The sequence below is a fragment of the Nicrophorus vespilloides genome, unplaced genomic scaffold (genome assembly GCF_001412225.1).
Source record: "Nicrophorus vespilloides isolate i.1.1-1 unplaced genomic scaffold, Nicve_v1.0, whole genome shotgun sequence".
NCBI classification, from domain to species: domain Eukaryota; kingdom Metazoa; phylum Arthropoda; class Insecta; order Coleoptera; family Silphidae; genus Nicrophorus; species Nicrophorus vespilloides.
This window is the reverse complement of record NW_017100106.1, coordinates 42,354-64,297: the sequence shown is the minus strand read 5'-3', so window position 1 is coordinate 64,297 and position 21,944 is coordinate 42,354. Positions and strand designations below refer to the sequence as shown.

Genomic DNA, 21,944 nt, shown 5'->3' with positions numbered 1-21,944 from the left:
AGTTATTTATTATATGTGACTTTATTCATATCCATAATTATTAAATGAATACGCTTTGAAATGTATAAACATTTCTTATCGCCAAGTTATTTTCAGATGTTTTATTTTTTGAGAATGATTTCAAAGTGAATAAAAATCTTGTATATTGTATTATATTTGTAATTTTATCAAAAAAAAATCATTTAGCGCTTACATACAAATAAAACTTTAAGAAAATCGTTTCGAAATGTGCAATTTTATTTCAAATATATGACAGTTATTTAGAGAAACAGACAAAAATAAAACAGATTTATCATGCCTTTTAAATGTTTGTATTGTTTCTTAATATTGTTTATTTTAAGACTATCTGGATTATATCCTACAACCAAATATTTGAATTCTTTCTATATTTTTTTATTTTTATTATCGAATCATACATTTACATATGAGATGTAACTGCAATACTTTTAATGTAGTTTTTCGACCTTGACCATGGATGCCGCAGGCTGAGATCCATATATGTTAATAATAACTTTACCTAATATAATATTATTAAATAAGAATAGGATAGCAGAAATTTGGCGATGGTCATAAAAGAATGTTGTATACAATTGTTTTTTTTTGTACTTGAGCAGCGTTGCTTAATCCTCATTTCATTAAAAATGTAATGATATCTATATTATTATTTTCTATCAGTTTTTCACCAATAATAATAGGTATTTGATATCGATTATCTGTAATTTTTATTTTAGTTATTTACAATTGTAGTATACTTCTGCGTTATTTACTATTAAGAAGGTGCAATGTTAGTCTACGTTTTACGAGTAATATAACTCAATACAAGAAGGTTTATTATTATTATATAAAATAAATAAAATTCAAGTGCTTCAAATTATACAATCATTTGGAATCCGATGAGTTTTGAATAGAAAATTCCATGATTTTTTATCATTTCATAAACTTAATCATTGTTTCATCAATTTTCATGTTAAAATATACTGTGAAACGAGCTTAACGAGCAAAAAAATTTAACAACAATGACTCACTTAACATTCCTCAAAATTGACGTATTGGAGCTTTCCAAGTTTGACATTAAATGCATTAATTATTGAAACTGAAGACTCTTTCGTTATTTTTTTTTCGGAAACAGTAAGACATCGCAAGGCGGGGTCGATAGAATAAGGTGCTGTGCAAATTTCATGAGCAAATGATCGTGATGTAAAAAGTAAGTTCTCCTTTTTTCTGGTTTTCCAACAAATTTTTTAAAATTTGTGGTAAGCAAGTTTCTGTACATTACTTAATAGTTACTGTTTGACCAGTTTCTAGTGAGATAACAGCTACGACTTTTGCCCCGTTAATAACTTTTGTCTTGCTTTAACTGGGGGGATTTGCACCTTCTGCGCTCCATACCACTGCTGCCATACAGACTGCTGCTTGGTTTCCGAGTCGTATTTATAGAAGAATATTCATGACCTGTTACGATTTTCCTAAAGGTGCTATAATCTCCATTTACAAAATTTTCCAAGAAATATTCGGCAAAACGTGACTTTATTTGGTCGTCATTTAAAAATCGAGCGGATTTCTTCGTGTAGCCCAAGTGTGATTTAATATTTGCGACAAAGCTATGGCATTCAAGCACAGTTTATCAACTACAATTTTCTGTGTCATTTTTGGATCTTCGACAACTTTTACCTTCGAAAATTTCGGGTGAGCTTCATGAGGTTCATCCTACACTGAAAAATATCCGGTCTGAAATCTTTGAAACCACTTGGAAATAGTCGCAAGGGATGATGCATTCACTCCATATGCATTTTGGCATTCCTGGAAAATTTGTATAGACTTGAGTTAACATCGAAATCCCAAGAGAATGACAAAAAAAATTTATTGCTGTATTTGTGATGGAACTTCTACCGATCTTCCTGAAATTTTACATAAAATATAGTAGGACTTTAACAAATTGACAAACAACTTTTGTTTTTTCAGAATTAACGCCTAGTTAACGAATTGTTGTTAGACCCCACGCATGTATGTAAACTTTACAAAAATATCGCCTAAAAAAAAGTAGCAAGATTTTTTTTGGTCCCTTCGGACACAGGTTTTCTAGGTCCCTCAAATATTTGAATAAGAATTAACTCAATTTTTTTTAGGAAAATTATAATAATTTTGAGACAAAGTTAAATAAAATGTCGCAATCTTTCTGCTCTGGACATAATATTTATATACAAAATAAAAATAATAAAACAACAAAAATTAGCAATGTCTTATGCTATAGGTATTATATAAACCCAAAATCATTCTGACCTAATATTTTAAATATGTAATTTCGTTTTGGCATCCACTTTTCTAAGAAACTGAAATATTCATGAGAAGTTCAGTAATTTTAAGTAACGCTTCGTGGACCAAATTTTAGGCTCCAGATTAACATAAATTAGGAGCCCTGTGCAAACTTGAATTTGGAAACCCGAGCAAATTTTATTTTAGAGCAACTTCTTATTTGCATCATATGACTTGCTTCGTGAGCACATGTACTTTGCACCCCCGATTGCTACGCCACTGTAAATTATCAAGTATGAATAGTTGTATCGAAGTAATTATCAACATATATATTAATTACAATGGTCCAATGAATCGAGTGACTTTGCAACGTCAGCATTAAGGAAGTAATTATCCCAATAACACGAAAATGTTGTTTATTTACTTCTATGCATATTAAATAGAATACACAAATTAAATATGTTTTTACATATATTAAAAAATATTCAAATTTAATATATATTTAAAACATATAGGCTAAGAAGCGGTATTAACAACACAATTATTATTAAAAATGAGTCAATATATTTCTTCAAGTCAAAATAAAACTTACAATATAATATAGAATTTAACTTATAACATTACTCAGTTAAATAAAATTTATTAAATAAATTATTTCTTGGATCTTGGACTGTCATTGGAAAAGTTTCCTTTGCGTTTTCTGTTATTAAACTTTCCTGGTTTCCTATATTTATTCTTGTTCCTTCTTTCCTTGACATCATTTGCATGTTTAACATTATATTCTTCTTCTTGTGTAGCATCCAAAGTTTTGAAGACAATCTTGGCCTCACCAAGATCCAAATTACCTTCCTCCAAAGTTTTGTGGAAATCATTTCCAGCATTCTCAGAGGTAAATCTAATGTAACCTTCTGTTTGTCCCTTGTTATAATCAATGAATGCAATTTCTGATTTGCATAATTCCTCAACTTTAGCACGGATGATCTCCCTTGTTACAGTTTGGTCTTCCTTGATACCTGAGAAAAACAAGACTGATCCAACCGCAACAGGGTTAACTTTGATTTCTTTTGCTTCATCCTTGTTCTTTTTGCCCTTCTTATTTCTTCTCTCTTCAATTTCAGTTTTCTTTTGTTCATAATAATCAGCTTGCATTTTGCGGATCAACTCAACTTCTTTATATTTAATGGTTTCTGCTTCAACAAATTTCTTGCACTGTTCAACATCTTTAAAGATAATGAAGCAAGATCCTTTGAATTTGTGTTCTTTGGCAATTTTATCCAAATAGTTGCGCTTCAAGCAAGTTTCAACTGGACCATGTTCATCTAGGAAAGTCCTAATAGCATCTAATGTTTCATCAAGAGGGAAACCTTTGGCATAAGCTATAACAAAATAAACATTGAATAGAAATGCATTTGGGAATAGAATAAAAAAGCTTACCAGTTCTTTTCATCAACTCTTGTTTACGTTCTTCATTTAATTCTGGGGCTGGCAAATCTGGATTCCTCCTGACCTTTTTCTTATCTTCACTGACACAAACCAATTTGTTTTCAGATTTCTCGATAGCACCAGCTATAACTTCTTCTTCATTGGAGAGTGCAGCCAATCTTTTAAATGTGAGTAAAACTTCAATAGTTACCCAACCCTCATCTTCTTTAATTTTCTCTATCAAAAACTTATCACGTGGTAAGTTAATGTCTCCGAAATAATACTCGATCTGGTTAATAATTTTCTTTTCCAAGTCACTTGCCATTTTGCTAGTAAATTGTTGTCTATAAACGAAAAACTCGAACTGAAATGCGGCATACAAAACACGTGTTGGTTAAGTACAGCGTCAACCCCCACGCTCGCAAGATACCAACAGAATAACAGAAAATTACAAAGTTAGGAACATTACTAATTTAATGTGCCTTTGACAAATATGATTATGTAATAATTAATTAGAGAGATTAAGAGAGCAGAGATAATTGTAGATATAATAGTTTATTTTTTTAACTGATTATGTTATTGATTAATAGACAGAATTGAGGTGATATCTAGGGAATTTTATTTTGCAAAGTTGCAGGAAACATGATGAGGTGCAATGTTAGTAATCCACAAGGCCTTTTTCCGGTTAGCCTCAGTGCCATACGGTTGTATTCGGTGCCATTGGTGAAATTTAAGAACATCTAACAAAATGAGGATCTACAAAGATAAATTCACTGGTAAATATAATTAATTTTTCTTATTTTATGTCTTTTCAACTCTATTTTTCGTCCATCTTGCATATATATAATTATACTTAACCTGCAATTATGACCTATATACTAATTGCTGTACTGTATTATTTTAAGGTGACGAGATGTTCTCCGACTCCTACAAAATGAAACTCGTCGATGAGGTACTCTATGAAGTTTACGGAAAATTGGTTTCCCGTAAACACGGAGACATCTCAATTGCGGGCTTCAACCCGTCTGCTGAAGAAGAGACTGAAGGCACCGATGAAGCAGTTGAAACTGGTGTCGACATCGTCTTGAACCACAGATTGTGTGAAACATACGCTTTCGGTGACAAGAAATCGTACACAGTTTACCTCAAGGATTACATGAAGAAGTAAGTCCTGAAACGTCAATTCAACTGTCATAATATTAAACATTTGTGGTGCCAAGTTGGCAAACATATGTTTCATATGTATGACTGATGAGTATACTTGAAACAAAACTAATAATTGTTCTTTCTTTTTATTAGGCTTGTAGCTAAATTGGAAGAAACAAACCCAGACCAAGTAGATGTGTTTAAGACCAACATGAACAAAGTTATGAAAGACATCTTAGGCAGGTTTAAGGAATTGCAATTTTTCACTGGAGAATCCATGGAAATTGAAGGTATGGTTGGCCTTATGGAGTACCGTGATGTAGAAGGAGGTCAAATTCCAGTCATGATGTTCTTCAAACATGGTTTAGATGAAGAGAAATTCTAGTTCAATTAATTACTATTTCTTCAATTTATTTATCGGCCCCATCTACATATTTATATATATATTTTTGCAATTTATTTATGTTCTTTGGTCTGTTGAATATTAACAACTTGTAACGTGTACACTCATGTAATTCTATTGCAAAATTTTACGAACATCTCATTTTGAACGTTTTTAATATGGATTAATTTCCATTATATGAACAACAGCTGTGAATAAATACAATTTTTTTAAATTTATTTTCTTATATATATTCTTTTATATTCCTTTCCAACATTTTGTATTGAATATTATAATCATTGTGTGACTTTAAAAGATTATATTATTTATCTGAGATATTTACATATATTGATATTCTAGTATGTGTATTTATAGTCAGTCTTACATTTAAAATATTTATTTATATAACTAAAATAATAACCTCAATATTAGAAGCTTAATTAAACATCCATAACAATATTGAATAAATGGTCGAAGATTTTAAATACATTAAATTCAATATAAAGAAACATTCACTTTCTCTATAGTTAAGTAGATTTTAGTGTACATATTTGAAAATTATAATTTTTATTTAGTTTTTTTTTATGTATGAGAACTTATTTTTTTTACAATTTCTCTATACGCTGATTATAAAAACTGATTTTACATTTGATATTCTTTTTCTTTTATTAAACCTCCACTCCATTCACTTGGTTTGTGTCAAGCACAATTTTGCCAGCTACCGCCTACATTTGATATTGGAATAAAAGATCTTGATTATGTCATTGTTTGAATTACTAATAATTTTACAGGATTCTGCTGTATGCAACTGAAGTTAATTGTATATTGAACCACTCCCATTTGAATGTAGGACTCAATCGAAAATTATAATTTAAACACAAGTATTCAGTTGTATTATTAAATATTAATGAATATTAAAATGATTGTTTATAAATGTATTTGTTATCATGAAACTTTAGTCTTTGCAAATTAGAAAATATTTTTTGTGATATAGTATATTAATTTAGTATTATTGATACATTAATTTCATTGAATACTATATTTAAGTGCATTCCAATAATAACTAGTCATGAATACAAATCGTGAAATAGTAGGATGACATTTTGGTACAATGAACTCTATTTGCATTATAAACACGTTCAGCAATTTTCACTTTCATGTAGTTTTTATATGTTGTGACTATATAGTAAGCAACAAACAACTGCAACACACATGTTACTTAATATATATGTACAGTACAACATAATATAGTATTTTAATTTGCATTGTAAAGCTATTTGAAACAATTTATTTATATAATACAGAATGATCATGGAACACAAATAAACAATTTCATATTTATGTCGTATTGTTGAGGTAAATACGTATTTAATATTCTCTAATTAGGATAGTTTTAACTCATTCGAAATAATATATGTCGTTTAATTGAATGAAATTTTAAAATATATGAGCAAATTTTTAACATGACGGAAATTTACTTTCTACTTCTTCGCGAACTGCTTCTCCCTAACTTTTACATTCAAATGAATACGATGTGTTCCACGAAATTATTTCAATTTTCAAATACTATTTCCCTCTTAAAGAAAATGAAAAACGTTATTTTTTTCAATCAAAGAAAAAAATATTAAATAAATAGTTAACTTACATTTTCAACATCAACCTTTTAATTTTTCTGTTCGGCAGGAATATCTTTAATTGTTTCTTTACTTTTGTTGTCTTCGTTGCTAATAATATTTTCAAAATATTTTATAGAAAAACCATCTTCTGCATTTAATAAATTTATTTTTTACTTATTTATTCCGACCATATTTTGTGCTAAACTTCATTTCATAATTTCTTAGACTTTTTTCCAAGATCTATCATGTTTTCCGGAAAATTGCGGATTTCATTACACCGTGGATTTTTTTTTATCAAAGGTAACGTTAACAGAGGTATGGCTGTACAGATCTTTTGCTAAACATTCTTCAAAAAATTTATTAATTGTAGAAATTTTGTCAACTTTTTTCTTATTCTAGGTTCTAGTCTTTGTTAGAAAAAGGTTGAAAATGTACATAATTAACGCATATATCAATATATGGCTGATAACATTGGCTACTGGTAACCAGTGTAGTAACTAAAATGTTACCCTAAAAGTACGTAGACTTAGCTCAACTTAATTTAATTAATTGTCCAACATGTATACATTAAATGAAAGAACATAGTTGGCAAATAAATGAATCACTTTACCTGATAACCCAAACAACCCGATGTAATCGTTATTATTGATTACGTATTTTGATGACAGACAAAATGTTATATATTATTTTTCTATAAGTTAAATGTGTTTCTTTTAATAAGAATATTTTGGCATTAGAAGAGCCTAACTACATTTATCTGCGATTCATTCATTTTGTGTTGTAAGGTAGTAATTTATAACAAATCATATTTAATTTGGTTGTAATATTAAATCTGAGATGATTTGTAAACAATTTGCGTCCAACTGATTGACAAATACTGGTTTAGCGCATGCTATTTGGCAGATGCAAGAAAAATGAGATAGCCACGTGTTTCCGGTTGCACTATTGAGCGCAAATTTGAAAATATTCCTTTTGATCTTTGATATCTTCCGTAAGCGATGATATGAAGGATCGATTGTAATTGCGATGTAGTATTTAACTTTGTACGTAGATCTAGTGTGTACGTTGTTCTCGATTAGAATATATACGAAGATTAACGAGTAAATTGTTATGAATTAGCCGAAGAATGTTGGCTAAATCAATGAGCAACGAGACGCGCTTCAATGAGAACCAGTTGAATAATTGTTTGTGCTGGATTTATATAATTGTAAGCGCAGTCGTAGCGCGTGTTCGTGCTATTTTTCTTGTATTCGTACAGTTTTTGAACGCAGGACAGTCGACACGCGTATCTGTTCTGTGTGGAGTCGCAGGATAAAAGCACCGCGCAGCTCGTAGGGTGGCGTGTGTTTTCATCCTTTCCCTTCTAAAGGGAATGCCGATCGATTGTTCATCATCAAATCGACAACATTACGCAAGGTAAAGTCCAGTGGCTTCTTCACCTAACCTAACATTCTGCAAACCAATTTGCGACCTCGGATTTAAATCAGGACATTATAAATAAAAACCAGTTGCTCAACTCCTTTCAAAACTTTCACGTGGATACTCTATTTCTTTAATTTTGGCGCGCATATTATACCTTCTTCTGTTCTATTACTTATTACATCAAATTATTTGGTTTCGCATTTTACCAACATCGAAAATGTTTATATGAAAAATTATGTTTTAATCAATAATCTAGTATTTCGTTAATTATATTCTATTTTAATTCATTAAATTCTATTTAATTTCATGATTATATGATTCATTCAAACATTGATCCATCGTAACTAATAGCTAAATACCCTTTGAAAAAAATCTGGAATCTACAGGTCACTCGTCAATGTCATATCATTTACGTTTAAGGTATCATGAGGTTGACAGAAAGTGGTCATTAAATATCAAAGACAACCGACCTATCGATTTACAGCTAAACAAATAAATGCATTATTTATGAATGTAATTTGTGTTGACATTAATAATTTTATTAAATGGCTATAACTACACAAATATATATGTTTTTTTTACTTATTCTGCTTGTGTATATTTTAATGTTGGTCCTAAAATATTTTAATTGTTCTAATCGGATAACGAATGCTTTTCGCGTTAAATAAATTTTCCACACCATTGTAACAAATATAATCTGCAAAACTTTATGTACTTACTTTTTTTTATTACACAATTCAACAAGTTTTATAGCATTAATACAATAGCAAATAATTACGTTACATATCTTAATAAAGTAGAAATAGGAAATTTTCTAATTTCATTGTTTTATTTTATTATAAAATATTATTTCTCTTCGTTTATATAAAAAATGATTAACGGAACATTGTACTTTATATATTATTATATAATTATGTCGAATATGGCACGTTAATGATGTTTACTTGAAGGTCATTAGCCTTAAAATTAAAAACGTGTTTATGCAAATAATTTAGAGGATATCCGACACCAGACATCCTATTGTCGAGTTGCTTATTGAACGAAATAAGTGGCATGATGAGTATTAGTTGAAGTCTGAGAATTGGAAGTCAGCCGCTAATCAATTCAAAGGTCGTTACTGCAGACATTACGTATATTCAACTAACCCTTAGAATACATTTATCGTTTGCAAGATAAATATCATCAACGGTAAAAAAAAACTTTAGTGCTATCAAAATGTTGTTGATTCATGTTGAGTAAACAGTCTCCTGTGGGAATCCGTTGCTTTATCTAAACAGCGATTCCGTGTCAAGGTTTATTATGTGCGCAAAGAAAGTTAATCCATTATTGAGTTTAAAATAAGTGAAAATCATTATTATTTTTGTTTTCATTAGTTTAGCATAATTAAGACTTAATAAGGATTTAACCGGGAATTAAACATCGTAAAGATAGCATCGTCGCTTTTCTGTTGTGTAAGATGTTAATTAAAAATCATGTTAATTAAATCGTATATGCATTTGACACAAAAGCATCAACTGTTAATTGAATTACACAACGCGTAGTTTTGTTACAGATGAATTGACATATCCTCAAAGAATCTCAAGATGATCGGACTTTTTGGCACCTGGGACTATGTTGTCCTGTTGCTGGTGCTGCTTATTTCTTCCGGTATTGGAGTGTATTATAGATTTACTGGAGGAAAACAGAAAACTGTTCAGGTATCATTCACTATATATTCTTAATAATTAGTAGTTCAATTATAATTTTTTAGGAATATTTATTGGCTGATAAAAATATGCCGGTGATGCCAGTTGCATTCTCGTTGATGGCATCATTTATGTCTTCTATTACGTTACTTGGTGTATCCAGTGAGAATTATACTTTTGGCCTTCAATTCATCGTCATTAACATCTCGTACGGCATTTTCACGCCGATAGCAGCGTATTTATATCTTCCAGTTTTCTTTAGGTTACAAGCCACAAGTGCTTACGAGGTGCTTTTAATATAATTATAAATATCTGTAGAATGTATTTAATGACTAATACACTTTTAGTATTTGGAGAAGAGGTTTGGAAATGCTTGCCGCTTGGCTGCATCCTTAGTTTACACAACCCAAATGGTTCTGTACATGGGTGTAGCCTTGTATGCACCCGCCATAGCTTTAGAGGCAGTGACAGGAATTAGCCAATTGGCTGCCATTTTATCTGTTGGTAAGATTTACTCTACCTACTGTTTTCAATATTTTCAATTTTGTTATTTTTTAATATAGGAATAGTATGTACATTTTATTCAACGATTGGAGGTATGAAAGCCGTTCTGATGACGGATGTGTTCCAATCTCTGCTCATGTTCGCCGCCGTATTTAGTATAATTATTTGCGCCTCCATGGATGTTGGGATAGATGGCATTTGGGAGCTAGCAACTCAAGGAAGACGCACAGAACTCCTAAAGTACTTAAAACGCTACTGTAATATTTCGTAATGTTAACATTTGTTGCTTTGTTTAGTTTCAGTATAGATCCAACTGAAAGACACTCCTGGTTTACCTTGATAATAGGAGGAGGCGTTACGTTTTTATCATTATATGCTGTGAATCAAACTCAGGTCCAAAGATACTTAACAGTCAAAAGTCTTAAATCAGCGCAAACGGCACTGTGGCTCAACTGGCCTATCCTGACGCTGCTTAGTTTAAGTACCTCATTTGCAGGTTTAGCGATTTATTCAAAATACCATGATTGCGATCCGGTATGCGCAAAACAAATTACCAACCGTGATCAGGTAATTAATTTAATTTTAGGAAATACTTATAATTAATAATAATACATTTTAGCTAATGCCGTATTATGTCATTGACACCATGGGACATATACCTGGACTTGCCGGACTCTTTGTAGCTGGTATTTTCAGCGCAGCCTTGTCATCAATATCAGCTTCATTGAACAGTTTAGCAGCAGTCACAATAGAAGATTACTACAAAGTAATATAATTTTATAACTGTAACATAATTGTAACATCATTCTTTTATTTGTTTAGCCTTTATATAAGAAGATTTGGAAAACAGATTTACCCGATAAGGCAATAAATATCCGCACCAAATTTATAGCTTTAAGTTACGGAATTGTAAGTATAGCGGTTGCATTCATGGCGCAATTTCTCGGGGGAGTCCTTCAAGCCTCGTTAACTATTTTTGGTGTAATCGGAGGTCCACTTCTTGGATTATTCTCATTAGGAATGTTTACCACTACTGCTAATCAAAAGGTAATATTAGATTTGTTATGAAAATTTAATATTATCATGTCTCATTTTTTTAGGGTGCTCTGACTGGATTAATTTCTGGAATATCTATAGCTTTGTGGATGGCTTATGGAGAACCAAAACCTAAAGATAAGATACTCCCCATGACCGTTATGGGCTGTCCTGATTATCTGAATGCAACAGCAACTTGTATGCCTGAATATCAAGATGATGGGTATGTCATTTATGCTTTATAATAAAAACTTAAATTAATATGATATATTTCAGTGAATACTTTTGGCTGTACCGAGTATCTTACTTATATCGCGGCGTTATGGGATTAATAGTCACGTGTGTTGTTGGTTACTTAAGTAGTTACATAGTGAACCAAATATGCGGAGCCCAGGATCCCGCAACGATGGATCCCAATTTATTCATACCACCACTTGCTAGGAAATTGGAAAAACAATACGACAAAAACTTAAAAATGCACGAGGTAAGTTATATATAAATATATGTATAAACACGTTTAGTGTTATACTATTTCCATTTGTATATATTTCTATGCACAAATTAAAATCTTTTACGTCACAGACGAAAATAGCTACAATTTCAAAAGAGGAAGATAATTTTAATCACCGAGGACAAATTGTAGATTTCCCAGGTTGGTTTCCACTATATGTTGAACGTCTTTTGTCTTCAATCACATGGCTTTTTAAAAATATAGTGTTTGCAGGTTGTATTGTTGGTTGCCTATTATAATCAAATAAGTCAACGTTTTACAGAGTGAAATCATTACTAAACATGAGCGATTACTTATCCTCTAATACCATTAAACTCATTCTAATTGATAGAATCCTTGAAATTTCTTGAATTAATTGATGTTTTTCTCACTTTCAGATGGATAAAATGCTTGAGTAAACTAGAAACAGTGAGAATCAATCTTGTTAGTGATACCTTAGATATAGATACGAAGATTTAAAATGTAATTTTGTTTAATTTTTACTTATTGTTTTTAGAAAAATTGTTGAGTTTTTTTTTGAATCAACGTCTTCCATACAAGATCAAATATACTGTTTATATATTTAAGATTTTTTTTCTAAATCTCAAATATTTTTATATTTGAAAAAAACGTTTTATAAATGTTGTTACATTATTTATTTTGTTAGAAAAAGCAAATAAACGAATGGGTTTTTATTTATGTTCAGCTTTATTTACAAAATGTATCTAAATCGAAATTGGTAACAATGTGAACCAGTATAAGTATCTATTTAAAATGTACTAAACATCAAAATATACTACCTATTACTTTAATTTTTCTTTTATATACAATATAGAATATTTTGTTTGTTTGAAAATATATTAATCTTTACTACTGAGAAAATGGCAGCAATTCGGGAATCAGTGCTGAGCAATGAATTACATGTTAAGAAAGGAGCGATTCACTAAATTAGAGAGCATGTCACAGTCGTTATACAATTGACTAATTCATATGTACATTTCAGACTTTTAGGAGTTAGAATTCGTCGTGAAAACTCCTGGCGGTGTCAACCATTTTCGATTTTAGGAATAGATTCGGATGGGCCAGGATTTCATCCAATGATATCATATTGTCCTGATCGTTGTCTGCAAGGGCAAGAAGGGCTTCGGCTTCGTGTTCACTGTGTCGTGGACTTTGCGGAGCGACGTAGTGCAATAATTCCCTACGATCAGCTTTGCCGTCTCCGTTTAAATCTATGCTCTTCCGGAATTCGGAGCGTCTTTCCTTTTCATCTTGACGTACTATTACAGTCTCTTCTTCACCTAAAAACGAGTTCTTCGAATCGTTTGATGTAATCGTACGGGTTGTTTACCTTCGGTTTGCAAAATGGCAAATTCGTCTTCCGTCAACAATTCATCGCCGTCTCTATCGAATTTGTCGTAAAGGTCATCGACAAGTGCCAACTGATTCGTGGCACTCGATTCGGGATGTGTGAAGGTCAGGAATTCATCAACTGTTAGCGTATCGGGGTTGGTTCTTGCAGCTTCCATCCACGACGCTTTATCTCTCATAATTTGTTCTGAAAACAAGTATTTCTTATTTAGAACTTTAAATGTGTTGCATTTTCAAACCTTTTAGAGATCTTTCTAATCCTTTGTGCCGTTTTTCGTCGTGGTTTTTAACATATTTCTTACTGAATCCGCGCTTTTTTAGAAAATAACTGTGGTACTCCTTCCACGACACTACTCCGTTTTTAGGATTCCTGTCAATTAACGAGAAAAGACCATAGTTATTGCTTACAGCTGACGTTATATGTTCAATGATTTTCATTCTAATCCATTCAGATAGTTCTCTAGTATCCAACTTTCCATTTTTATTTTTGTCAGCCCTACAAGAGTAATATAGTCAGAAAACTATAAATAATACTATAAAAAGTAAACATACTGTTTCATTTGATTAGAAATTTGATAAATATATAAAATGTACTTACTTTTTGAATACATCTTCCAATATTTCTGTTTGATCCTTGTTTATATTTTCTTTGTTATTGACATTTATTAAGTATTCATTCTTTTCGTTGAGCAAATTATCTTCTGCATTCTTATCTGAGTTAAAGTTACTGTTTTTCATACGTATCTCGAAGGTGTCCTCGACGCCTCTCTTCAATTCCATGGGTGTATCGTTTGGTATTTCGATGCGGATGTTGGGCTTTAAAGGTACGGAAAGTGTCCAGATCATAATGAAAAACAATATGTAGCAGAGTATTGGCACTGTGAAGGACCATCTATGGCATATGGTTAGGCTGCTCTTGTTCATTATGTTTCTCTTTAATCACTATATTTAATATCACTTCAAAAAATCACATAGTTTTATGGGGAGATTGCAGAAAATAGGATTAAAGTGTGTTACATCTCGACGCGGCGAGTCGCATTGGAAAATCGAATTTCTTGAAGCTTCTATAGGTCACCATCGAGTGGCGCCACCTTTACAAGAAATGAAAGTGACTAAACAAGAGCGGTGAAAGTCTTCGATGCATTTGATATAAAACAACACTTAAGGAATCTTCAATTAAATTCGTTTATTTACAAAAAATAGTAATAATACTGTGTAATAACTAAAATATATATATGTATAAATAATAAATAATCACACTGGTATAACGCCGTTTGGCTTCTCAGCTTCGTCGCTTATATCTAGTGATGCATTCAAAACCCCTTTAAGTCCTATGTCCTTGCTTTGTTTGCTTTGCTTTGGTGGTAGATTCAATTTGTTCCTAATGCACTTCGGTAGGGAGGCCAAGAAGTCCTGAATTGGCGGGGAAATTAAATCTGCGTCAACTTCCTGCGGATCCGTACATCCAGTCAGGACAGATGTAATGACTCCAACAATTAGAGTTACCATGAATCCGATTGCGGAATACCATAAGAAGGAAATTCGGTATAAGAAGAAAACTTCAGATCTGAAATATCATTAGTTAATGAAACTTTAAACAATGGATATTAAATGTGCAACATACTCGTGACTTTGAACTAAAGCTTCTGGAATAATGGTGGCATTCAGACATGGGCATTGTTCAGTGCTGCTGGGTTTTGAATCTTCAGAAAGGTTTCCACTGGCTATCGCGATTTGTTGTCCTAATCCCATCCATACTATTAATGCCATCGATACAATAGATCCAACTATCGCTCCCTTAAAAACATTTCATATTACACTTGTTAAATTATATGCATTTAGGTAATTATATATTTGATGAAATTATTATTAATATTATTAATATTGTTGAATTATTATCTTTAGCTTAATGATGACTACTTCATCAATGTTCTATGAAATAGAAATAACTAGTTAATCTTGTTATTAAATGAAGGTCATTGTATATGATATTTACTTTTGAATTAGCCCAAGGGAAGAACATGCCTAAAGAGAATAAGCCTAAGGTGACTCCTCCGACCATTCCATTAAAACTAATAGCGACTTGCATAACGCTACCAAGTTGTTCAACTACGAACACCTAAAATCAAAGAGAAGAAACAAAAATAATTATATCAATCAATAAATTACTAATATTACCAAAGCAAAACTTAATGCTCCGTATCCAATGGAAATCCATTTGGCCCATAAAGCTCCTTTGGAATCCGGCATGTTTATACCGAAAGCTCCGGTAACGAAATCCTGACAGGTCACCGCGGCTAAACTATTCAAAGCCGAGGCTACCGTACTGCAAGTGCACTAATCGTGTTAATAATTTATATTTGACACGCTCAATATCAGTCAGACATACCCCAAGCTAGCGGCAAAAATTCCAGCAACAAAGAAACCGGTCATTCCTTTGAGATGACCCATTTCGGAAATCACGTAGAGCGGTAAGATCTGATCGGAGGCTTCGATATCTCCAGCTAGAAGAGGATCGCAATTGCGGTAATGCGCCACCATGATCATACCCGTATAAAAATTGATGGTGTAAATTAAAATTAATCCAAAGCACGAAAACCACAGAGCCCTAAAATTAAAAGCATTGTAATTTGACTAATTTATTTGGTGGCTGTAAAATCTAACTTTCTAACTTGAGAAATGCGTTCAACAGACATATATTTTTGAATTGACGCTTGATTCGAACAGAACATTGTCATCCAATAGAAAGTACCTCCTAAGACGACGGACCAAAAGCTGTGGCGAATTGTTGGGTTGGGGTTCATGCTAAAATGCAAGTATTAATACATCGGATATGATGAGAATGTTTTAACGTACTCGAAAAGTTCCAAACGTTCGGTGTTGTAGTTCTGAGACCAGATGACACCGGCGCCTCCGACAAATTTTTCCCCAAAATAAACGATGAGCAGAATCGAACCGAGTAACACTCCTGCTTGGAAAGTGTCCGTCATAATTACAGCCTTCATTCCGCCTTGCGACGCGTAAAATATGCAGACTACGTATACCACAGATACGGCCAAATATACGTTCAATCCGGTAACTGCAAAATATTCGATTTGGTAAGTAAACAATTTGTTAATCATAGGTGTCATATTTTACCGCGACTTAAAGCTAGGGCCGGGGCATAAACAGCGACGCTCGTGTAAAGAACCATCTGCAAGATGTAGAGGCCACTGGCCAAGTAACGAGTATTCGGGCTAAACCTGAGCTGCAGGTATTCGAAGGTGCTGGTCAAACGGAGCTTCATGTAAACAGGAAGATAGAATTTCGATGTCAACGGAACTACCAAGATGAAAGCCAGGCATATCATCCAGTACTGACTTCCATGAAAGTACATTTCCGCCGGATTCCCGAGAAGTTCGATGGCCGTAATGAAGCTGCAAACACAAACAGGTTAATCATCGTTGCTCAATAATCCATATTTTTCGGAATGGGTAAAATCTGGAAGCCCGACGTTAATTGCACAACATGTGTGCATGTATATGTGAGTGTGAGTGTCCGAAAGCAGAACAAGTTCAAACCAGACAGCTCTGGCCTGAACCGAATCCGAACGATTCCTGCGCTCTAAAATTCACAATTTATTTAATTCCCACTTGACGTCAGGCGAGAAGAATCAATTAAAATTCCGGAATGAAAAACGAACGGGGAGAAAGAATTAGGAGATGGAGGCACGAACCTGGCAGCCAACGACATCGCCATCGGGAATGTGCCCATCGAACTTCCTCCAAGAAGGAAATCGCTGCTCGTGGTTTGCTTATCCCCAAAGAATCCATAGAAGACGCCGATGCCACAGGATATTACCAGCATTCCGGCAAGGACCACATAGTCGGCCCATGAGAACGAGTTCTTAATGACCGAATGTCCATCGACGCATTGATCAATTGAATCTAAAATATATACAAATAAATACTGTAATATTTTCGATGACACTCATATCATCATCATCGATACACGAATAGTAATTTAATTAATACCATATTACATATGCTGCATCCATTTAAATAAAAAAATAATAATTTAGAATTATTTTCTATTAAAACCTTGACCGTTGAACTTATTTAATTAAATTCACAAAACAGTGGTTCGCAGGGATCATTACCTTCAGTTGATACAACGTTGGAATCATTAAGCGCTCCAAGAACAGGATTGTGGATCAGCAGAATCAACGTGAGGCAGAGTAATCTACTTTTATCTGCCGTAAATTTAATCATCGTTGTGGAATGGCTGCAAATAAAAAGGACACATAATAAATCGATGATTTTCCGGTAAGATTTCCTATGCAAATTGATCAAATTATCATTCGTTGAAGTGTTTTGTATGGCACATGTTTCTGTTTATAGGCAGAAGCTCGCGTGCTCCTCATTATATTTTAATTATACACCGCATTACATAATACCACCGGAACTAATGGTATACATCCACATATACAGAATGTAAAAATTAAACAATGACATGAAATTTCTGATTTTTGTTAAAATTTGCTTGACGTCCCTGCGAATTCATTCAAATACAATTTGGTTACTTGATTTCAAGATCAGGGACGCAAAATGAAGACATAGCATTGACATTGTAATTTCCTATTCCTTTAATACTTTATTGTTGTTCTAACTACTTAGCGCGTTGCTTTAGACTGCCGAATATTAAGATATTAATAAATCGATTATTAGAAACTTGTAGTTTGATTGATATGTCCTTGTTATGGTTATAATTTATAATAGTCCTCGAATAGTTCGACTTAACTAAACACATAAAATCCCATTACATTCCATGACTTTTGTATTGTTTTCCTATTGGTGTCTTGATAATACGCACTAAATTAGTTGAGGAATTTTGTTTGGTACTAAGAATTTTATAGAACTGTTTTAATTGTTAATTGTATGTTTTATTTGAATTTTTAATTCTTGACAGTTTAAATGGGTTCAATGAAACGTTTAATCGTTGTTTTAATAAGCAAATATCAGCTGATAAATTTAACGCACTCTAATTCAAGTGATTAATTAAAAGAGAACGCATAGAACTACTACAATAGATTCAAATAATAAAGCAATGCACATAATTTATATGTTGAATGTTCATCATTATTAACTATATAAATCACAAGTCTTGAAAATATATGGCAAAATGTATTAATAATAACTACATTTTTTTAGTTATACTAATAATCAGAATACAGAATATATTTATGAATATTTTGTGGGATAATAAGTAAATTGTTTTTGTTCTAATAGTTGTTGTTAAAGTGCATCGGTGATCCAATCTAATTGATTGCTAAACTTTGAAGTTAAAAATTAAAAATAATATTATTTGTTTTATTATTTGCGTCTACCATTATTTCAATTAATCAATTAATTTATTATAGTTATATAAAGAGTTCCTGAATTAGAAAAGAAGTTGCATTATGTGTTCATCATTCTTTTAAATAGTAAAATAGTTACCAAAACATAATTAACAAGACAACAAACAAGTTTCAAAGCACAATATACATTTAAACAAGTATGTTGGCGAATAACATTTTGTTAAAATTAAAAATACATGAATATGCGTGAAAGTATTTTAATAAAAAAAATGTAAAGTAGAGCACAAAGTTTTTTTTTATAAAATGTAAAAGCGTTATAAAAATTGATACGAGTCAATTTTTTAAATGATTATTAATTGATTTAAACAATTTATATAAATAAAAGACCAAAACTGTGATGCGGATGAATAAAAACAAGCAAAAAAAAACAAAGACAAATTGAAAGAACCACTTTCAAAAACGTCTTTCAGCCATCCATCAACGAGCGCCAATACATGTAACAACTAACGGCTCTCTCAGTTCTCATTAAAATATTTAGCAAAAGCAAACAACAAAAAAATATATAGTGTATAGAAAGAATACGTAATTTGAACCCAATTTAAACCGGTATGTAAATCGATCGGATTGGAAGAAACACTGTGAAAATCTAAAGATATACATTGATACGCAGTTTATTTATAGATATTTTTTTTTATAATTGTTTGTCGTCATTTGGATTTCAATACCAATAAAAAATCCGAGAAAGGTTGATATTTAAATTGATTAATGTTACTTTTTTTTAATTTTTTGTTATATTTTGTAAATTGTTTCTAAGAATTTATAAGAATGTTTTTGTTATCAGTAATAAAACTATGTTATTGATTTTTAGAAACTGATTTTTTTTGTCATTTTTCGATTATCATTGGTATTCGATTAACTTAAAAAAAGATTGTTGACATTTAAATATTTTTTTTTTTAGTTTGATTGATATATTTCGTAAAAATCTATAGTGTTTTTTATATTTACCAACATGTTTTGTTATCAATAAAAAAAAAATTAATTTAAATAACGCAATAAATTTAAAATTGTAAATTTTATATATGTGTAAAGAAAGTATGTTATCAATAATAAATTCTTATTTTTTAATGGAGAAATTTAAACTAAACTAATTTAAAATTTTATATAATACAATAAATTTTGATTTATTTTCAAGTTAAATAAGTTTATAATTTACATCTTATTATTTAATTTGTTTTGGTTATTCAATTATTTGTATACTTACAGTTAGTTATTTAAGTGTATCACAACCAAAAAAATTAAAATAAAACCAATAAAATTATCCTCTAATTTTAAATTTACGATGCACAAGGAATGTGCGGAATTGGATTTGAATTATTTGCCGATTTGATCGACTGCTGTATTTCATTCGAGTTACTGGTGGGTAACCGTTGGTTAGATAATTGACAGTGGTTGCTAGTAGTAACTGGGATGCACTGGCACGCACGCTATGTGTCGAGTAGATCTGGACAAGTTATTTTTACGAAAACGATACTCCAAATGTTTGAATCCACAATAAATACCTTTTCTTATCCACGGGGGGACACTCTTAATTAATTCCGCAATGGTGGGGAACAGCCCGATACCAAAATCTCCCATTGGCAAACGCAGGCAGTCCGAGCAGACAACGATCTGCCGATCCGACTGTGCGATAATTATTCCCATAATTGTCTTAAACTTAAATCATCATGCATGCACACGATACATATATATTTTTCTCAAATTAATTATATTGAAACTAAAGAAATAAACAAACTAAAATAAGAACAAGATTATAGTACATATTATATATATACCTTTGAAACGGATTGTTGTGAAAGCAAAAACGTTTCGTGCGAATTTTTGATAAATAATTATTTGATAATTATATAAATTCGGACGGAATATAAACATTATTGGCTGCGTGTATGTTTTTTAACGTTTGCTTTGGATTCGTTCTTCTAATAATTACGAATCCTTCACTTTAATTACATTTCCTCATACTCTATTTGCGTTATATTTTTTTTTTATTCCATTTTAACCCAAACTATTTTGATCAAACCGAACGATAAATACGTATCTAAATTGCCAGTTTTATCGGGAAAGATGTAAACTAATAACTATTGATTACGAAATGTAACGTGAGAAAGATTTGTAATACTAATCTTACGTTTTTTTGCATATAAATTATCATCGTCTTTAATAATAAACAAATTTCAATTTGATTATATTATTTTTTATTGAATGTTATAATTTTATGTGTTTTATATATATTAATATCACGCACTATTTGAAAATTGAACAAAATACAATTAAAATCTAAAAAAAATAGTATACAATTTCTTTATATACGTAAATGATACGTATTGTTGTATTTATTAATGTATGAAAATAATAAAAAAATATACAAGCATTGATACAAAATAAATATAATACTAACTATATTTGTTATTTCAAAATAATGCATTCAAATTAACTGGCTCATTATATTAATTTGAAGTCACGTCATATTATACAAATAAGATTGTCAGTACGTCATGTAGTGACGGACAATATAATTTGACGTTTAAGCCTAACTAGTAAATACTGGCATATGTAAGTATAACTGGAACGGTGAGAATAGATCTAATTGCGTAACCTTGAAAAGATTGTTGATGATATCAACATTGTTTGTGTCTATAGAGATGAAAGAGGATTTATAAGAATAAATAATAGATTATACATATGAATTCAGTTCCACTGTTGTGGAAGTATTATTGCATCGATATTTAAGATAGAAAGAATCTTATATTTGTAATGTAATTAGCGAATTGTTGTTAATATATAATATATATATGAAGTAAAAATAATATAAATATTTCAATATTTTACTAAAACAAAAACGTTTCCACAAATATAAATGCAGACGAATATCACAAGATTATCTATAATTGCAATATCGTAAGATTATCACATAAATACTTTACATAATAACAGAACTACATATTATAATATTTCAAATTAGTAATTATTTTTTTTTTATTTCGTAAATTTAAGATCGCGGTTGACATTAATGGATAATATTTTTGATTAAGAGTATTTAAATAAATCAAAATAATATACATTCAGTTAATTTATTAAATATTGAGTTTTCTTCACATAGTGCGGGAATATGAAACCGGACAAATAAAGGGTTTTAGAACCGCATAAAAATGTACAGTACAAACAGAGATTTGAAAAAGGAAAAAAATAGATCATTTATGTTTACAAAAGAAAAATTGTTTTCTAC

At 31.1% G+C, this 21,944-nt stretch overlaps 5 protein-coding genes across 8 annotated transcripts; 2 read left to right on the top strand and 3 right to left on the bottom strand.

Moving 5' to 3' along the window:
* Positions 1–2,877: 2,877 nt before the first annotated feature.
* LOC108568299 (la protein homolog) lies at positions 2,878–4,222 on the bottom strand. Its single transcript, XM_017929293.1, has 2 exons — positions 3,688–4,222; positions 2,878–3,629 (listed from the first exon to the last, which is right to left on the bottom strand). Exons 1-2 carry the CDS (start codon positions 3,998–4,000, stop codon positions 2,905–2,907), a joined length of 1,038 nt encoding a protein of 345 aa, XP_017784782.1. The 5' UTR covers positions 4,001–4,222; the 3' UTR covers positions 2,878–2,904.
* A 113-nt stretch (positions 4,223–4,335) lies between these two features.
* LOC108568300 (translationally-controlled tumor protein homolog) lies at positions 4,336–5,442 on the top strand. The gene is made up of 3 exons (XM_017929294.1): positions 4,336–4,451; positions 4,581–4,839; positions 4,975–5,442. Exons 1-3 carry the CDS (start codon positions 4,424–4,426, stop codon positions 5,204–5,206), a joined length of 519 nt encoding a protein of 172 aa, XP_017784783.1. The 5' UTR covers positions 4,336–4,423; the 3' UTR covers positions 5,207–5,442.
* A 2,538-nt stretch (positions 5,443–7,980) lies between these two features.
* On the top strand, positions 7,981–12,501 carry LOC108568297 (putative sodium-dependent multivitamin transporter). Of its 3 annotated transcripts, none has more exons than XM_017929289.1 (12): positions 7,981–8,235; positions 9,783–9,938; positions 9,992–10,213; positions 10,274–10,430; positions 10,490–10,670; positions 10,727–10,997; positions 11,050–11,196; positions 11,253–11,477; positions 11,531–11,688; positions 11,742–11,949; positions 12,048–12,117; positions 12,354–12,501. In XM_017929289.1, the coding sequence occupies exons 2-12, from the start codon at positions 9,825–9,827 to the stop codon at positions 12,359–12,361; spliced, it is 1,761 nt and encodes a 586-aa protein (XP_017784778.1). In that variant the 5' UTR covers positions 7,981–8,235; positions 9,783–9,824; the 3' UTR covers positions 12,362–12,501. The 3 variants fall into 3 exon arrangements, with proteins under 3 accessions (XP_017784778.1, XP_017784776.1, XP_017784779.1); XM_017929287.1 differs by having other exon boundaries at positions 9,794–9,938; positions 12,354–12,500; XM_017929290.1 differs by lacking the exon at positions 12,048–12,117 and having other exon boundaries at positions 9,794–9,938; positions 12,354–12,500.
* Positions 12,502–12,718: 217 nt separating this feature from the next.
* On the bottom strand, positions 12,719–14,389 carry LOC108568298 (45 kDa calcium-binding protein). Of its 2 annotated transcripts, none has more exons than XM_017929292.1 (4): positions 13,925–14,389; positions 13,566–13,696; positions 13,307–13,513; positions 12,719–13,256 (listed from the first exon to the last, which is right to left on the bottom strand). In XM_017929292.1, the coding sequence occupies exons 1-4, from the start codon at positions 14,248–14,250 to the stop codon at positions 12,970–12,972; spliced, it is 951 nt and encodes a 316-aa protein (XP_017784781.1). In that variant the 5' UTR covers positions 14,251–14,389; the 3' UTR covers positions 12,719–12,969. The 2 variants fall into 2 exon arrangements, with proteins under 2 accessions (XP_017784781.1, XP_017784780.1); XM_017929291.1 differs by having other exon boundaries at positions 12,747–13,256; positions 13,566–13,822.
* A 154-nt stretch (positions 14,390–14,543) lies between these two features.
* LOC108568311 (sodium-coupled monocarboxylate transporter 2-like) lies at positions 14,544–20,196 on the bottom strand. Its single transcript, XM_017929312.1, has 11 exons — positions 19,923–20,196; positions 17,465–17,589; positions 17,042–17,252; positions 16,465–16,742; positions 16,183–16,405; positions 15,991–16,131; positions 15,716–15,934; positions 15,505–15,652; positions 15,323–15,445; positions 14,951–15,123; positions 14,544–14,893 (listed from the first exon to the last, which is right to left on the bottom strand). Exons 2-11 carry the CDS (start codon positions 17,574–17,576, stop codon positions 14,581–14,583), a joined length of 1,941 nt encoding a protein of 646 aa, XP_017784801.1. The 5' UTR covers positions 17,577–17,589; positions 19,923–20,196; the 3' UTR covers positions 14,544–14,580.
* Between the last annotated feature and the right edge of the window lie 1,748 nt (positions 20,197–21,944).